Below are 18,002 nucleotides of genomic sequence, written 5' to 3' on the forward strand. Positions count from 1 at the left end.
AGTTGACTCTTGACTCTGTAATTTCTTTAAAGCAGCAAGCCTCCAGATTCATGTTAATTTTCATGAAAATATTGAAAATGTATTTAAAAGTAAAATATTGTAAAATGAACAAATAATGGATTTTACATAATGCATTTGGCACTTACAATACCAGAAAATTACCAAAAATTGGTCAACATATGCAAAAACAGCCCTTACTGTGTTAGTAACGCACTATAAATATGGTGATAAAATACTTCAAAATAGCATTGAAATGTGACATATAACTTGGATCTTGAATGTTTTTACCTTTCTTAAATTTTAGTACATTTTTCTCAATATTGATTTTCTTGAAATATTTTGGCACATCTTTCGGCTGGCGGCTTTAAGTTAATTTTTTTACTAGTGAATGTTTACTTTTAGGCCAATTATGCCGCAAAAGTACTGAGGTTTAAATTCTCAAAAACTTTTTTTTATTTTTGTGTCCTTTTACTGCATATACAAAGTTACTCATTTGCCAATTACAGGAACCATTTTTTTCATATGTTGCTTTTTCGTTAATTAGTACAGTTATAGTGAATTGGTATTTTACATGGAAGTCAAAATACTATTCTGTTACATTTTTCTACATTTGTAACAAATAATTTCACATTATCACTTCTTTTTCAGGTAACAAACAACAACATTTCTGTTAAACCATTATTTAAACATTATAAAATTCATGTTTGCATTTACTAAAGAAGTAAGAATATGTTTCTGAGGCATAATATTCATTGGATTGAGTTTTTACCAAGAAAGAATCAAATTTGAATTCGGATTTTTTTAAACCTGTTTACCTTTAAGTTTCGCACAAAAAATATATTTATAATAATATATGATATTAAAATAGTTTTTACTTACCATTACCCTTCACTGGAGCCTTTGTAACTCCATCCGTAACTTTATGTTCACATGTATACACATATTCTTGGAGACTGCCACAGTCACTTATAAATTCGTCGTTGAGTTGATAATCCTCATAATCATCAAGTTTAGCAAGCTTTTTACCTATAGCTGGTTGTGCGAGCGTGAAACATTTTCTTCTGGGAAAGTATCTTTTTATGCATTCCCTCGTTTCGTCAATTTTCATTTTGCCTTTTCCGTCTGACACTGACAAACACTTCTCAAAGTATTTATCTGGGGTTATATCTTTACCATCTTCGTCTTTTACCTCGAGGTAAAAGTCTCGGAGACACAGAATGAAAATAGGAGTAATTATTTTCATGTTATCTTCATTTTCCTCTTTGTTTAATCTGGGCAAAACTTGTACATTTCTCGACACGCGTGTTAAAAAACTGTCATATGTTAAAGGAAAACAAACGATATCAGCATAAATAAATTGCTAAGCTATAACACGAATATGTTAGCTCTACTTCTATCCATTCGTAGAACATTCTTTGATAGTTTATATGAAGAATACTTATGATCTACAGTGCGGGGCTTATTTTGACGTAAGAGCCATATTTACTTTTTGAACTTCATCAATGTTTATGCTAAGTATAAAACTCTTTTGATATTTTTTCTCTATGACTTTACTATTGATACACACTGAAAGACTATGAATCCCCGGGGCGGGGCCAATATTGCATTTCCAGGGCTAAAATTAGAATAACCTCGATGGAAGTTTGCAATACAATGAAGGCGAGGCCATTTGACTACAAGCATAATTTGAATAACTGTGATAGACGTCTACTAGACAATATTTCATGCCAAATACTTTAGCTTTAGCCTTTGTCATTTCAGAGTAAGACTTTTAAGTGTTTGCCTCATTTACATAACGAAAACTTTGACTCCCACGGGGCAGGGTCAATTTCGACCCGAGGACTATAATTCGAACAAACTTGGAACAGGTACAGACACAGTTTAAAATATTTAAACCCTAGCTTTTGTCATTTAAGATGAGAAGATATTATTTTTTTTACTATATACGAACATGTATCAGAAAAACCTATGATACCCCGGGGAAAACGATCCACTACAAATAATATCTTTAAATTGAATAAACTTAGACAGGTCCAATATACAATGTTTCGTGCAAAAAATCGTAGCTTTACCATTTGTCATTTTAGATCAAAAGTTGTTTTAGCTCACATGAGCTAGCTTACAGGATCTTTGAATGTCCATCGTCCGTCCACATACACTTGTGAATCATCTAGTTGTCACATTTTTGTTTCAGTCATCATCAAACTTTGTTTGGATGCTTGTCTAGAAAATTGCTTGGATGAGTTCACCTCTGCTGAAAAAACTAGGTCACACGAGCTAAATAATGAAAATTTCTTGTGAACACTGTTGCCAGGATGCTTGTCGAGGTAATTGTTCGAATGAGTTAGAACATTGGTTATTATGAATGCAAAAAACTAGGTCACAGGAGCTAAAAATAGAAATATTTTGTGAACACTCTAGTGGTCACATTTTTAACGCAATAATCATTAAACTTTGTCAGGATGCTTGTCTAAGTAATTGCTTGGCTGAGTTAGAACATTGGTCATTTCGGATGAACAAGGATGATTAACTAGGTCATAGAAGAATCTCGTCAACACTCTAGTGACTACTTTTTTATCCAAATATCCTGGAAATTAGTCTAGAAGTTTTGTTTTGATAATTTCTACGTCAAGTTCGAATGTGGGTCACCTGGGGTCAAAAACTAGGTCACACAGCCCGAATATGGAATAATAGCGAAGGTTGTTAACACTTTAGTGGCTACAGTATTGATCAAAATATCCTTGAAATTGGTCTGAAAGTCAGTTTTTATGATTTATAGGTCAAATTCAAATATGGGTCATAATGAGTCAACGACTAGGTTACACCGCTAAAATATAAAAAAAACCTTGTTAACACTCTAGTGGTCACATTTTTGACTCAATTGTCATCAAACTGACTTTAAATGTGGACCAGAAATGTAATTTTTGATGCCGAATTAAATTTTGATATCAAGTGACCTACTTTCGATATTAATAATATGGTTTGACCTGGTTTCTCAATGTTTGAAGTACAGACTAGAAATTTGGACCATGGAATGTAATTTCTGGTGCAGAATCGAATTTGATATCGGCTGACCTAATTTTGATATTTCTTGCTTTTTTAGGCACAGGCTTGAAATTTGAACCATGGGTGTAATTTCTAATGTCAAATTGAATTTCGATATCAGATGACCTACTTTTGATATTATTGATATAATATGACATACTTTTTTGCTTTTTGAGGTAAGACGTGAAATTTGGACCAAGAGTATGTCTGATGACGAGTTGAATTTTGATATTTTCTGACCTATTTTTGATATTTTTGATATCATTTGATCTACTTACTTGTTTTTGACATATAGACTTGAAATTTGGACCAGGGGTGTTTTATCTGATGCTGAATTAAATTTTGATATCAGCTGACCTTTTTCTGATAGTATACATATAACATATGACGCTTTTCCAACCTGAGGTGTAGCCAATGTTAACACTAGAGTAAAAACATTAGCACCTTTTGTGGAGGACATATAGATAATATATAAAAGCGATATGTTTTGTTCTTTTTAACAAGAAGATTTTTTTTTAATTTGCAGGTTTAATTAATCTTTACTAAATGGCCCTGGTATCTACTTATGTTACATTAGAGAATTACTTGAAATTAAGGCCATGATCATTTCTGTGAAGTTTGGGTAATTTGCAGTAATAAGTGAAAAATGACATGGTGTTTAATGAAATTGTTACCGCACGACGCACAACTCCCGACGACGGTTCAATGTATGACTAAAATTAATTATTATAAAACATGAAATAAAGCATAGAAAATGAACAGTACTAAACAAATAACTGTCAATGTCAAACTCTTTAAGATATTCTGATAAAAGCAATAAAACAATATTGACAATGAAACGCCTCAAAACGAAACATTATTCATTCAAACAATACATTTTAAGTACTTTTAATTATATTTCGGAAAATTATCCGAGACCATTGTGCTACCGTAATGATTGCTTTGCAGGCGGCAATGGAATTATAATTTGTCATTGTTATTAGACATTTATGCTGAGTTTCAGTACAATTTTAAAAAATAATTGTTAAATGAAATTAAGAGATATCAATAAATGACTTCATTTTAAGGAATAAATGGACCAGGTTGATTTAACAAGGAGCCTCATTATCCAATTCTTATATGAATTTTTGCAATCAATGTTATATGATTTTAGACAGAAGGACTGGCGTGCAAGGCAATATCAGTATCCATTAATCCACATTTGTATTTGAGATGAATCGACAAAAATTAAGTTGTGCATATTTCAGGTATATTATGCTTTGACATTTTTGACAGTTTCGGATAATGAGAAAATTCTTCTTGGAGCAAATTGAATAACATTTTATTTCCCCTACTTCACTCAAAAGTATCATCAAATGCGTAATTGCACACTTTATTTGCAGGATGATACATTTTAGCTTATCTGAGCTTAAAGTACTGTACGTCTTTGAATATCGCATTATTTTCCGTCGCCCTTGTGCCAAGAGCAAAGATATTTTGTTAACTTTATTTTTACATGAAGTCTACATGGTGCCAAAATATATCCCTAGGTCACGGGGTCGTAACAATTAATAGTGCAGAAAATCAGAGTTTAAAGATATTTTCCGAGATTCCGCTAAGTATAATTTGTATGAGGGATAACATCATGGTCCTATATAACAAATTGTTCTTTTTTTTTTGAATTTGCTTCATCCTCTGATTCACTAAGTTGAATTAATTTTGGAAAACACATTTAATGCATTTTTCCCCTGTCATTAGATATTTGGCACATCGCCTCGTCTAGTCGATCTCTTCACAAGTTACATAATTCATAGATTTTGATGAAGAGACACCGCTCCCGCTATGAAACCCTGCATGACGTTTTAGCTCACCTGTCACAAAGTGACAGGGTGAGCTTTTGTGATCGCTTTTCGTCCGGCGTCCGTCCGTCGTCCGTCCGTCGTCCGTCCGTCCGTAAACTTTTACTTTAAATGACATCTCCTCATAAACCACTAAGCCAATTTCATCCAAACTTCACAGGAATGTTCCTTTGGTGGTCACCTTTAAAAATTGTTCAAAGAATTTAATTCCATGCAGAACTCTGGTTGCCATGGCAACCGAAAGAAAAAACTTTAAATATCTTCTTTTAAAAAACCATAAGAGCTATAGCTTAGATATTTGGCATGAAACATCTTCTAGTGAGTGTCTACCAAGTTTGTTCAAATAAAAGCCCTGGGGTCAAAATTGATTTTCCCTATATGCATATAGTAAAAACTTAAAAAATCTTCTTTTAAAGAACCCAAAGAGCTAGAGCTAAGATATTTAGCATGAAACATGTTCTAATAAGTGTCTACCAAGTTTGTTCAAATAAAAGCCCTGGGGTCAAAATTGGCCCCGCCCCGGGGGGTCATTGATTTTCCCTATATGCATACAGTAAAAACTTAAAAAATCTTCTTTTAAAGAACTCAAAGAGCTATGGCTAAGATATTGAGCATCAAACATGTTCTAATAGTTGTCTACCAAGTTTGTTCAAATAAAAGCCCTGGGGTCAAAATTAGCCCCGCCCCAGGGGATCATTGATTTTCCCTATATGCATATAGTAAAAATTTAAAAAAACTTCTTTTAAAGAACCAAAAGAGTTAGAGCTAAGATATTTAGCATGAAACATGTTCTAATAAGTGTTTACCAAGTTTGTTCAAATAAAAGCCCTGGGGTCAAAATTGGCCCCGCCCCGGGGGTCATTGATTTTCCCTATATGCATATAGTAAAAACTTAAAAAATCTTCTTTTAAAGAACTCAAAGAGCTATGGCTAAGATATTTAGCATGAAACATGTTCTTATAAGTGTCTACCAAGTTTGTTCAAATAAAAGCCCTGGGGTCAAAATTGGCCCCGCCCCGGGGTCATTGATTTTCCCTATTTGCATAATTAGTAAAAACTTAAAAAATCTTCTTTTAAAGAACTCAAAGAGCTATGGCTAAGATATTTGGCATCAAACATGTTCTAATAGGTGTCTACCAAGTTTGTTCAAATAAAAGCCCTGGGGTCAAAATTGGCACCGCCCCGGGAGTCATTGATTTTCCTTATATGTGAATAGCAAAAATCTTCTTTGAAAAAACCCAAATAGCTAGAGTTAAGATATTAAGCATGAAACATCTTTTAGTGAGTGTCTACAAAGTTTGTTCAAATAAAAGACCTGGGGTCAAAATTGGCCCCGCCCCGGGGGTCATTGATTTTCTTTATATGTGTAAAGCAAAAACTTAAAATCTTCTTTGAAAAACCCAAATAGCTAAAGTTTAGATATTAAGCATGAAACATCTTCTAGTAAGTGTCTACAAAGTTTGTTCAAATAAAAGCCCTGTGGTCAAAACTGGCCCGGCCCCAGGGGTGTCATTGTTTTTAACCATATGTGTATAGTGTAACTTAAAAAAAATCTTCTTTTAAAGAGCCCAATGAGCTAGAGCTTAAATGTTTAGCATGAAACATCTTCTTATGGGTGTCTACCAAGTCTGTGCAAATAAAAGCCCTTGGGTTAAATTGGCCCTGCAACAGGGGGGGAGGGGTGTTTTTGGTTGGGGGGGGGGGGGCTATATACAGGTGAGCGACCTCAGGGCCATCATTGCCCTCTTGTTTATTTGAATTTGCACTCAAAGAGAATAAGTGTACTTATACGCGTACACTTTTGACAGTATTGCCCTCAGAGGAATAATATAGATATTTGAGCTTCTTATTTGAAAACTGGATTTATAAAGGTATAACTGAATGTATATATCTGATCATGGTGTTGTCTATCAAAATAAGAATCAATAAGTCTTACTAAACAAGCAAATTCGTTGAATTTATATCCCCCGCCGAGTACTGGTTATTATCAACACAACAACTGAAGACATAAGGCTTTATTTATATATTAATCATGGCATAAACAGTAATATTATTTGAACTTGATAAATATTCAGGGCAATAACAGAGCCATAATTTTGTGTTAAATAGTAGATCTGGAAATGCCAATGAGATGTATGCATACTTTATAACTAATCAAGGGCCATAAATCTGAGTTATAAGTATCTGACCGGGAACAAGGCGACTATATGCACATCTCCTCTTAGTATCCAATAAGTTTCATTGAATTCCAGTAGAAGCAGAGAAGTAGTGAGGAAACCAATATTTTTCTATATGGAAACTGCATAACTAATCAAGGGCCATAACTCTGAGTTAAAGTGTCTGACCGGAACAAGCCGACGATATGCCCATCTCCTCTTGGTATTGAAGGTTCCCATAAAGTTTCGTTGAATTACAGCCGGTAGTTGCAGAGAAGTAGCGCGGAAACGATTTTTACTCCATATGCATACTGCATAACTAATCAAGGGCCATAACTCTGAGTTAAAGTGTCTGACCGGAACAAGCCAACGATATGCGCATCTCCTCTTGGTATTGATGGTTCCCATAAAGTTTCGTTGAATTCCAGCCAGTAGTTGCAGAGAAGTAGCGCGGAAACTATTTTTACTCTATATGCATACTACATAACTAATCAAGGGCCATAACTCTGAGTTAAAGTGTCTGACCGGAACAAGCCGACGATATGCGCATTTCCTTTTGATATTGATGATTCCTTTAAAGTTTCATTGAATTCCAGCCAGTAGTTGCAGAGAACTACTCCAGAAACGATTTTTACTCCATATGCATATTGCATTAACTAATCAAGGGCCATAACTGTAAGTTAAAGTGTCTGACCGGAACAAGCCGACGATATGCGCATTTCCTCTTGGTATTGAAGGTTCCCATAAAATTTCGTTGAATTCCAGCCAGTAGTTGCAGAGAAGTAGCGCGGAAACGATTTTTACTCCATATGCATACTGCATAACTAATCAAGGGCCATAACTCTAAGTTAAAGGGTCGGACCGAAACAAGCCGACGATATGCGCATCTCCTCTTGATATTGATGATTCCCATAAAGTTTCGTTGAATTCCAGCCAGTAGTTGCAGAGAACTACTCCGGAAACGAAATTCGGACGAACGGATGGACGAACGGACGGACGGAAGGACGGATGGACGGACGGACACGCAAAACTATATCCCCCTCCCGATTCCATCGGCGAGGGATAAAAACTGACTGGGAAATGGTCAGATAGATTGCAAAAATATAAGACGTCGTAGGGGTCTAAAATAAAGAGAGAGAAAAATTCATAATGTTCTAAAAGGATACGCTAATTTGTCAACAGCATCTTGATTGAAAACACCAATGTTGTTGTAAATGAGGGTGCTACTTAGTAGCATTGTTAAACTAAACATCTTGTTGTCATGATCAGTGTCCCCCTGAAATGAAATCATTTTAAAGTCACAAATCACCGGAAAAACATTATAGTAAGAGTCTCATACTAAACACCTTTTTGTAACAAATAAAATTCAAATTTTATGTTTGAAACTGTAGGTAAATTCATTAAAATGTTAAAGGCCACATTTGAATTAATCATTATGTCGGTTTTGCTATAAATGCTGTTTTGTCAAAGAATCTATTTTATTTAATAAGTAAAAACATATGACAATTTTTTAAGCGAATTTAAATTATTTGACATTGGCGGTCAAGATCAAATAAGGTTAATGTCATATCAGAATTGTTCAAAATGTCTGTTTGGTCATATATGTTCTTCTGTCCAAGTATATTTTAAATCTGGTAAATAATTACACATTTATGACAATTTCATACATTTTCAATAAGTAGAAAATGACTGTCAAGGTGAAATAAAGTTTACATTCATGTCAGAATAACTCAACATCTCTATTTTTCCGTTATTTTGTCAAAGTATGAATCTAATATGTGAACAAATGAAATTTTATGACAATTTAAGCAAATGGACCTTGTCGGACAATGTCAATTAAAGTTCAAAGTCATATCAAAATACACCATGTCAGATTGGTCATATGATCTTTTATCAAAGTATGGATCACATCTGGAAGTATATAAAAAAGATATGACAATTTAAGCAAATTGTAACAATTTGACATTGACGGTCAATGTCAATTTAAGTTCAAGCTAATATCAAAACAACTGAATATGTCGCTTTTGCCAAATGTGTTAAATTATATAACAGAACTATAGTGTTATTTTTTTAGTATAAATCAAATACAAAAATAAATAACACTGATATTGCAAATTGTAGTCATATTCACTAATTTAACATTAAGTGTCAAGGTCAAAGCAAATTCACGGTCATGTTCAATTAAATCTTCTGTAATATAATGATATATTGTTTTTGATTGTTGTGTACACACTTGAAGACAATACGTTCAATTATTACAAAGGTACAGCCAATTATAGCGAAAATTATAAAAATTACAATAATAATTACCTTTAAAGTCAAGGTAATACATATTGGTCAAAGTCAAATTGAGATTAGTTTTCCTTAATAATCGTCCATTAGGTAGTTGTGCTTAAGAATTTTGAAAATCCATTGTTTTATTGCAACTTCCGAGCTAGTGCATGTCGCCAAAACTAGTTGTCAACAAAGTTAATGTGTTATGTATATTTTTTGTAATCCTTGCATCAAATATTGAGAATATCAAAGAATGCTATGACATGTAGATGTGATTAGAATTTCACGAAACCATGTCGTTGATTAGTTAATGTTTTAATTGAAGGTACAGTACATTTCCCAGTTAACAAATTTGAAATTGTTATGGACAGTTCCGTTACGAAAGGGTTGTTATTGGTCCATACGTTTTGATTAAAGAGCGATTTAGATAAAAAAAAACCAAATACGTTTTGAATTTCGTCAACAATGCAATTAAAATCTTTTTCTGAGCCGAAAATTAGTTTTTTTAACAAAATATATATTTATTTTTTCGAGAGTGCTTCTCGTGAAGGAGGTAGCTTCCATGTCACAAAGGCTTTATTGTAATAGGTTTATATAATTATTCTATTTGTGCGACTTTTATTTCTGTAGTTTTCATTTATTTTCTCATCGCGAAATGAAACGAACATTTGATGGGAAATAAACATATACAACCATAAATACTTAAATTATGCGATCTTAAATCAAACATGCGACATATATGTTGTAGTTATAAATAATCATGGACAAAGATCTATAGGCTGGTACAAAAAGTAAGGAAGGAAATTAACCGTTTGACTGTGCGTGAGGATTCATACCATGTTTGCTGATGATTGTTTTATATTCGCAAGAGTGAAAGCGTTTCATTTTCAGATGTAACATGGCACTACTTCAGAATGAATTATAAAGTATCAAAAGGGTGAAGTGTCTTTTCATCAAAACACAGGATGAAAAAATACACAATCAATTTCTTAACAAGAACGCAGCATATGCCAATTGTTCTGAAAGATTTAAAATGCAAGCATGTTTTACCCGTCATAAAGGATACGTCTGTAAATAAACCTACAGCCCAGAGCTACAGAGCTATCTACTTGGATACATGACTTCCTCCTTCACGACATAATATTCTAGACGAACTAATATTATGAATGTCTTTTAAAACTAAATTTTGGTTCTGATTTGACTTTTTTTCCATTCTTGACTTAACAACGACTTGAAACGTATTCGTTTTTAATCTAAACTGCTGTGTAAAGAAAGCAAGAAGAAAAAGCATTATTTTCTGATGAAATCGTCCATTTTAATACTTAATTCTCTATCTAATGTGAAACGCCGCCACAGATCATATTCTTACATGAATCCAATTTCTTAACTTTTGCTGGAAACAATAGTCAATAGTTTACATGGCATTCATGGCTTTTTTGTTGTTATTTTTATATTCGATGTAATGCTTACAAAAATAATATAACAAAAGAAAATTATATCTTTGTTGACAATAAAATTCGGCGACATACGCTACTTCAGAATTATCGACAGAGCGATGCATCGTATACCTCCATTTGAGGTATTTCTTTTGTTTACCGGGCGTGCAGTTATAACAATAATCAATTCTTTTAAGGTTTTTTTTAAAGGATCAAAGTGTCCCATCATAAAGACAACTCATTCAAAAACAACAAAAATTAAACATTGGTAATTTATTTTTATCAATGGCTCAAAGTATGTTCGATACTGATCACGTAAAAATGCTAGATTACATATGGAACAATTTATCAAATAATGGCATTATATTAACTAAAATTAATGGTGATTTGTTTTTCATACATAATACTGAATTACATCTTTTTTACCTTTTTTATTTATAAAAAGATAATTCTCAAATAAGCACATTAAGATGTACAAAAATATAAGCCAATGTATTTACAATTCAATTTAATTTAGATATAAGTAGAGTAATACCTTGGCTACATCTCCTAAACCTTCTGTATCAAGTAAAAGTAAAACTTGATCTTTTTGTGTTGGGTGAGGTTTACACCAGGCCCAAATACCCTTTGTCTCAGACCGAACTGTGCTCCCCAGTGCAAATCCTTTGTTTCAACAGAAGAAGAAAAAAGCAAAATAACGCAAAAAAGTAGTGAAACAATAATTAAAGAATACAAAAGTGAAATAGCAACATAATAACATATCCGACTTGATTTTACTTGTAATACTAATAAACAACCTTTAAAAATGTAGTTCATATAGCTATAATACCGGTATATAACAATTTTCAAAGTAGAAAATAGAACATATCCTTTAAGGAAAAATAAAACATTTTTATATACTACACTCATTGATTTGCACTCTCTTACTGTAGTCTGCACTTTTGATATTGTTATCGGCCATATCTTATAATCTTTTCAGTCATTTACTTATCTCTAAAGTCATTTTAAGCGGATAAAATATAATAGTTTGACGTGTAGATTTTGGATAGGTAAATACAGAGTAAAAATTTAAGTCTGCATATATGGAGAGAATAATAAATTCTTTTTTGTTTTGAAATAGATATCAATGATGTTCTTTACAAAACAACATTGCCAAAACAAGTGTTCGATAGTTTCAATTTCATTTTTTACAAAAGGTACAAAGAGGATTATCATTATATTTGATTTTTATGTAAATAATAGTTTGTGCCAATGATTCTATGAAGAATCCTTATTTGAAACCACTGTATCCTAGAATCTTTTGTTATTTTAAATGTAGATCAAGCTCTTGCATCCAGGTTGTTTTATTTGTTGGTTGCGTGTTATTAGTATTCAATAAATTGTAAATTTGTTTTGATCCTTTACGTCATTCATACTAAAATTGAAAAGAAATGAAAACAATATTTTGTTCATTTATTGATTTCTCTGCAGCGTTTGATTCAGTTTGGCGCGCAGTTCTATGGAGGAAACTCTCTGATATTGGCATTACAGGAAAAATTCTTTCTGTCATCCAAACTATGTATTCTAATATTAAATATTGTATAAACTCTGAAGGTCAAACATCTGCTTTTTTCTCAAGTTCTAAGACAATGCGAGAATTTATCGCCGGTGCTCTTCTCAATCTACCTAAATGACCTAGAGTTAGCCCTTAATAAGGACAATAATGGACCCACAATTGACGCTACAACCAAGTTTTTGAAAATATTAATATAACTATATGCAGACGACACGGTCGTAATAGGCGAAAATCAGGAATCATTCCAGTCCTGTCTCAATGATTTCCACAAATATTGCGAGACTTGGAAATTAAATATAAACTTTCAGAAAACTAAGGTACCGGTAGTTGTCTTTGACACAAATAAACCCAAGTCATACACTTTCAATATAAATGGTCAATCAATCGAAACAGTAACGGAATATAAGTATCTAGGTGTTATTTTCACTAGCTCTGGTTCATTTCTTGCGTGTAGGAAACACCTAGTTTCACAAGCAAACAAAGCCATGAATGTTCTATATATGAGAACTTCCCTAAGACCTACAAATAAAGTTATTCGACCATACAGTGCTCCCCATTCTTACATTTGGAAGTGAAATATGGGGGTTCGAAAATTTAAATATCATAGAACAAGTCCATTCCAATTTTTTACGCAAGACTACTTATACCAGAAAAAGTACTCCTAGGTACATGTTATATGCTGTACTTGGGCGCTATTCTATCGAAATATGTGTTATAACTTATAAGTATATGATACAGTCTAACCAAAACTTTAAATGGATCAACTATGTTAAAAGTATACTTAACTCTACAGGTAATTCTATTTTATGGTTAAATCAAAATAATATCCAAGCTAAATGTATTAACAAATTGGTTAAACAAACATTAATCGACCAAAATAAACAAGAATGGTTCTCACAACTAGAAAACTCGCATAAAGGTAGACTCTATGGTAGTTTTAAAAACAGTTTTAATAAAGAATATTATTTAAATATTCTCCCTACCCCCTTAGGTTATCTCTTTTGCATTTCCGAACTGCTAACCATCGTTTCCCAGTAGAAACGGGTCGTTAGAGTCAATCTTTTAAATCTCATGAGCAAAGAAAGTGCCAAAATATAACTCGGGGGACATCGGCGATGAGATGCATTATCTGTTAATATGCCCTTTTTTCAGAACTAAAAGAAGACAGCTAATACCAGAGAGATTCTATATTAGACCAACTATACTGAAATTTAAGGAACTACTTAACACAAATGGTAGCCAGACCCTAACAAACCTTATATGTTAAATATATCATGAAAAAAATTAACGATTAATAACAATTACATGAACTGAATTATTTTACATACCTGGTGATTGTTAATCCTAATTATCCCCATCTTTATGTGTTTGTTTTTGCTTTTCTTTCATTGTCATTACAATTACACATTTATGAATAGACTGTCTCAATGCAATTTTACAACTGACCAATGAAACTTTACACATAGTCTATTTATAGATATGTCACGGAAACCCCGTGCTGCAATGTTATTGTTATGTTTTTCCCAGGTCAGCTTGGTTGTACATACGCCAAAATTAAAATTATTGGTTACTTCATTCATAAATTTACTGTATGTTCACTGACTTTTCTCCTTTTTTTATTGTTGTTAGCATATTAAGAACTCAAAACTTTGTTTTTTCACCTCTTTCAAATAACTACTTCAAATATTGTCCGCTTTCCCCATCGAATACAGAAACACTAAAACCCAAAACATAATTAATTAGAATATTTTTGATCATGTTGTTACCCATACTAATTATTTATGCCACTTTCCGTTCACATGTTATTGCTTGATACATGTTAAATGTGTATTATGTAATCTGTGACAATTGAAAATAAAGCGATTTGTATTGTTTTTGTATTGTATTGTATTGAATTTTTCATCATTTCATTAATCATTTTTTTAATTCCATGAAAGATTAAAAGTTTGCATTAAACCTGAATATGTTATTAAAATATTCTAATGAAAGAAAAGCACAGTAAATATAAACATATCTCCGATATAATATACAGCGGCTTTAAACCATGAATGAAAAATATAATTTAATAAGCAATTTATTGTTATAAAACAATGGTAGTTCTGCGAAGGATTCGTTATTTATAGGATACTTATCGATATATGTAGATAAAGCATTAAAAGTGTCTTTCAAAAAAAACCAAAAAAACAAAAAAAACAACAAAAAAAACACAACGTTTGAAGTGCTTTTTGCAATTTTATATATGTAAAATTTTCCACAATGAAATAAAATTTTGCATATCAAATTCATTTACAATAATGTTCTTCCAACAGGCATCGCTAATTTAAGATTATGTTATTTCGATATTTTTTCAAAATCAATTAAAAGAAGAAGAAGACCAGGGATATCTTTCATAATGCAAAATGTCGTACATAAGAATTTTCTCCAATATATCTACCCTTAATAAATCTGGTTTATTTTGTTTAATAATTTGTTTAAAGTTTTTTTTTATTCTATTTGCAATGACTCCAGAAGCAATTTTATAAACTGTATTTAAAAGAGTTAAGGCGCTTCAATTATTGAAAAAATCTTTTGGTGTATTGTCGTTAGGAACATGTAATTTTTTCCTGTGTTTGAGTTAGGGAAAGTTTGCGGGATTAATATGCGTTATTAATTATTCCAACGACATAAACTCCTTTTTTCCTAAAAGCTTTGTAAAAATCTGCGCTGAAACCAGAAGATCCTTGACTTTTATTATGTGTCATGTTATGTAAAAATATTGTTGCTTCATGACAGTTTATTTGACGGTCTAAAGCATTTGATTCTGTTGGACTTAATACATGTGCGTCTATGTTTGAAATAAAATTATCAAAGGAATCGTCGTTTTCATTGTTTATTTTCGCCATAAATAGGTTTTGATAATATTTGTCTTATTCTTCGAGAATTGCTGTTTGTTCTGTAACAATTGTTCCGTCATCCTTTTGAATTTTATAAATAGTTTTAAAAGTGTATTTTTCTCTTAGCTGCAAAAGTACAGTCACCTTCAAGAATCTACTTAACTCTTGAACGAATAAGATAGCCCTACAATTGCAAATCATTTCAATTATGTAGCTCTGTTTGAAAGTCCCGAAGGTGCGTCATTTATCTTCAGTTAAATCGGCTTCTAAATCATTTATTTCGTTCGTGATATTTTCTTTGTTCAAATTAGTTTTCTTCTTTCATTACTACTATGTGATTTAGATAACCCTCGCAATTCCATTAAAAGAGTTTCTAAAAAGAATTGATCATTTATTGTAACATTAAAACTTGCAATGCATATTGTTTTTCATTTCGTTACCGGGGTATTTTTTTCGTTTATGGTATTTCAATAGTTAATGTCCTTTAATAATGAATTAATGAATTATGTGTTTCCACAGGCCATTGCCATGTTTAAAGTCATTATTTTTTGTTCTAATATTACAATAGAATGGTCCGATTTGTAGCTTGTAGTTATGAAAAATTGTTCTCCAAAGTGGAACAAAGTTTAAGTTATTAAGAATAAATCTAGTCTTGCTTGCTGAAGAGGCGAGCGTTTTCACAATGTATATCGTCTTAAAGTTGGATAAAACTCTCTAAACCGGCCAACCATATCTTTCACCTATCTTAAACCGGATCTCTAGCTTTACTGTTATTAATATTTGTGTAGTTAAAGTAGTCTTTGAATGGGTCTAACACTCAATTATAATCATCCCTTAATATATATGAATCATTCCCTATCATGTCAATTAAACTGAATATTTTATTAAACAATTCGCGTTTATCAGTATTTGGACCATAAAAAATTACTAGAGTAATCTTCTTTCCCTCAATAGTTAAGACGATAATACATTAATTAGTTATCAAGTTAAGCAAATTATAGCAAAAGTCATTGAAAATTCAATAATTTTACTTCTAAGGTCAGGTCATAAATGAACCACGGTCGATTTGAGTTTAAGTTACACAACAGTCATATCCTTACGAAAGTTCTGTCTTACTATGAAGTTAATCCATTCAAAAATAACAAAGATATAGGCAGCTACAGATAAAGAACAAGCTGAATTCATTGATTTTACATACACGGTCGAAGACAATTAAGGTTAAGGCTACATCTTAATTATTGAAATAGTTTGTTTGGTAGCGAGTCTTGTTTGTCCAAGTTTAACTCAATCCGTACAAAAATAGTAAAATTATGACCATTTAACCAAAATTAAATAACATTATTGACGGCCTTGTCCAAAAGGTTTTTATGTCAAAGTATGCTGATAAATTCATTGATTAAGTACCTAGTCAATTATTGCCAAAGTCAGTGACAATTTAATTATTTGACCTTCAAGGTCTAGTCCATTTATAAGTGTATGGTTACATTGAATGTGTATCCTAGAAATTTGTTATGTTCAAAGTTGAAGACAATCCATTATAAAAAAACAACCTTTATGACTGTAACAATACCCCTATATTTTTTAAGAAAAATAATCGATCTGACAAATCGGCGACCAGGGTACACAATTAACTTCCATAGAAATACCTATGATCTGTTCAATAGGGTATTACCACATCTTACATAAATGTTGATTAAATGAAAAGAGAGTAAAGTTCGTCACAGTCCACATGGTATAATACATACAATAACGCATTATACTTATAATTGAATACCGATTTGTGTTTTTGTTTTCTAACACAATAGTATGTAATCAATAAAAATTAGCATAAATTAAGTTTTATTTGTGCGAATTTAAATTACGTATAAACCACAGGGGTACATTGTTCATACACATTATCGAAAGAAAGACACAAACACAAAGATACCTTTCCTTTCGTTCGCCAACCTGTTCATCAGATACGACTTTCCTGTCCTATATAGACCACATACAGCAACGACATTTAGCGTTACATCTATACTACTTATCTGTGCCATAACATTTTCAGAAATTTTGAGGTTGTTGTCTCTGTCAGAGTAGATAAACAACAAAGGCTTTTTGAATACTTCTAGCCTGCCAAATCTGAAAAAAAAACTTTATGAATGACCTCGATACGGTTACACTTATGAAATAACAACATTTAAATAAATACTACCTTAAGAGCAAATGACATCTGCTCAAGATTTAGACTCTACTCAAAACAGCAGCATAGTAATGCTACTAACACCAATCATTTGTTAAAACAGATATTTTATGTTACAAAACTTTAGAAAATCGACCGATATATGATGGAAACACTGTTAATAATTTTATTATAATATTTCATGAAAATATACCCTACCAAAACAATTTTGATATATACAACATTCACAGTTATAGCAAAACGGTCAAAATTCATCATTGAACAGAAATACACAGGATTTATTATCGTTTTCTTGTACAACGTGCTGGTAGAGGAATACAGAAGATCACAGAATATCCAAATAGTATTGTCACGTAGCGGGTAAAATAAAGTACTAGCGTTGCGGTTTTAAACAGTTTATTTTCAAGTTCACTCTAGACTTCAATCTTAGACTTCTTAGCCTTCTCTCCGCTAATGACCATTCTGTCATGTCATGAGTATATATAGAGAGGTTAATTGGCAACTAGTAAAACACATTTTTCAGTAATTTCATATACATGCATTTTGTTTGTGCCATACGTTAATAATGTTACTAATAATAGATTGAAATTACAGCTATTGATGATTTGTTGTGATATATTCATAATGAAATATTCGAATCACT

At 32.0% G+C, this 18,002-nt stretch overlaps 1 protein-coding gene across 1 annotated transcript in view; it reads right to left on the reverse strand.

Moving 5' to 3' along the window:
* The window catches only part of LOC132742224 (guanylate-binding protein 1-like), a 199,447-nt gene that overhangs the window by 3,441 nt on the left and 178,004 nt on the right, over positions 1-18,002 (reverse strand). The window contains exons 3-6 of the mRNA XM_060730559.1: positions 17,105-17,298; positions 11,285-11,412; positions 8,206-8,315; positions 880-1,313 (exon numbers count right to left, since the gene is read on the reverse strand). Coding sequence (XP_060586542.1) covers positions 880-1,313; positions 8,206-8,315; positions 11,285-11,412; positions 17,105-17,298 — 866 coding nt within the window. The remainder of the gene's footprint in view (positions 1-879; positions 1,314-8,205; positions 8,316-11,284; positions 11,413-17,104; positions 17,299-18,002) is intronic.

This window comes from Ruditapes philippinarum, unplaced genomic scaffold (genome assembly GCF_026571515.1).
Source record: "Ruditapes philippinarum isolate M1 unplaced genomic scaffold, ASM2657151v2 ctg935_1_1_1_1, whole genome shotgun sequence".
Taxonomy (NCBI): Eukaryota; Metazoa; Mollusca; class Bivalvia; order Venerida; family Veneridae; genus Ruditapes; species Ruditapes philippinarum.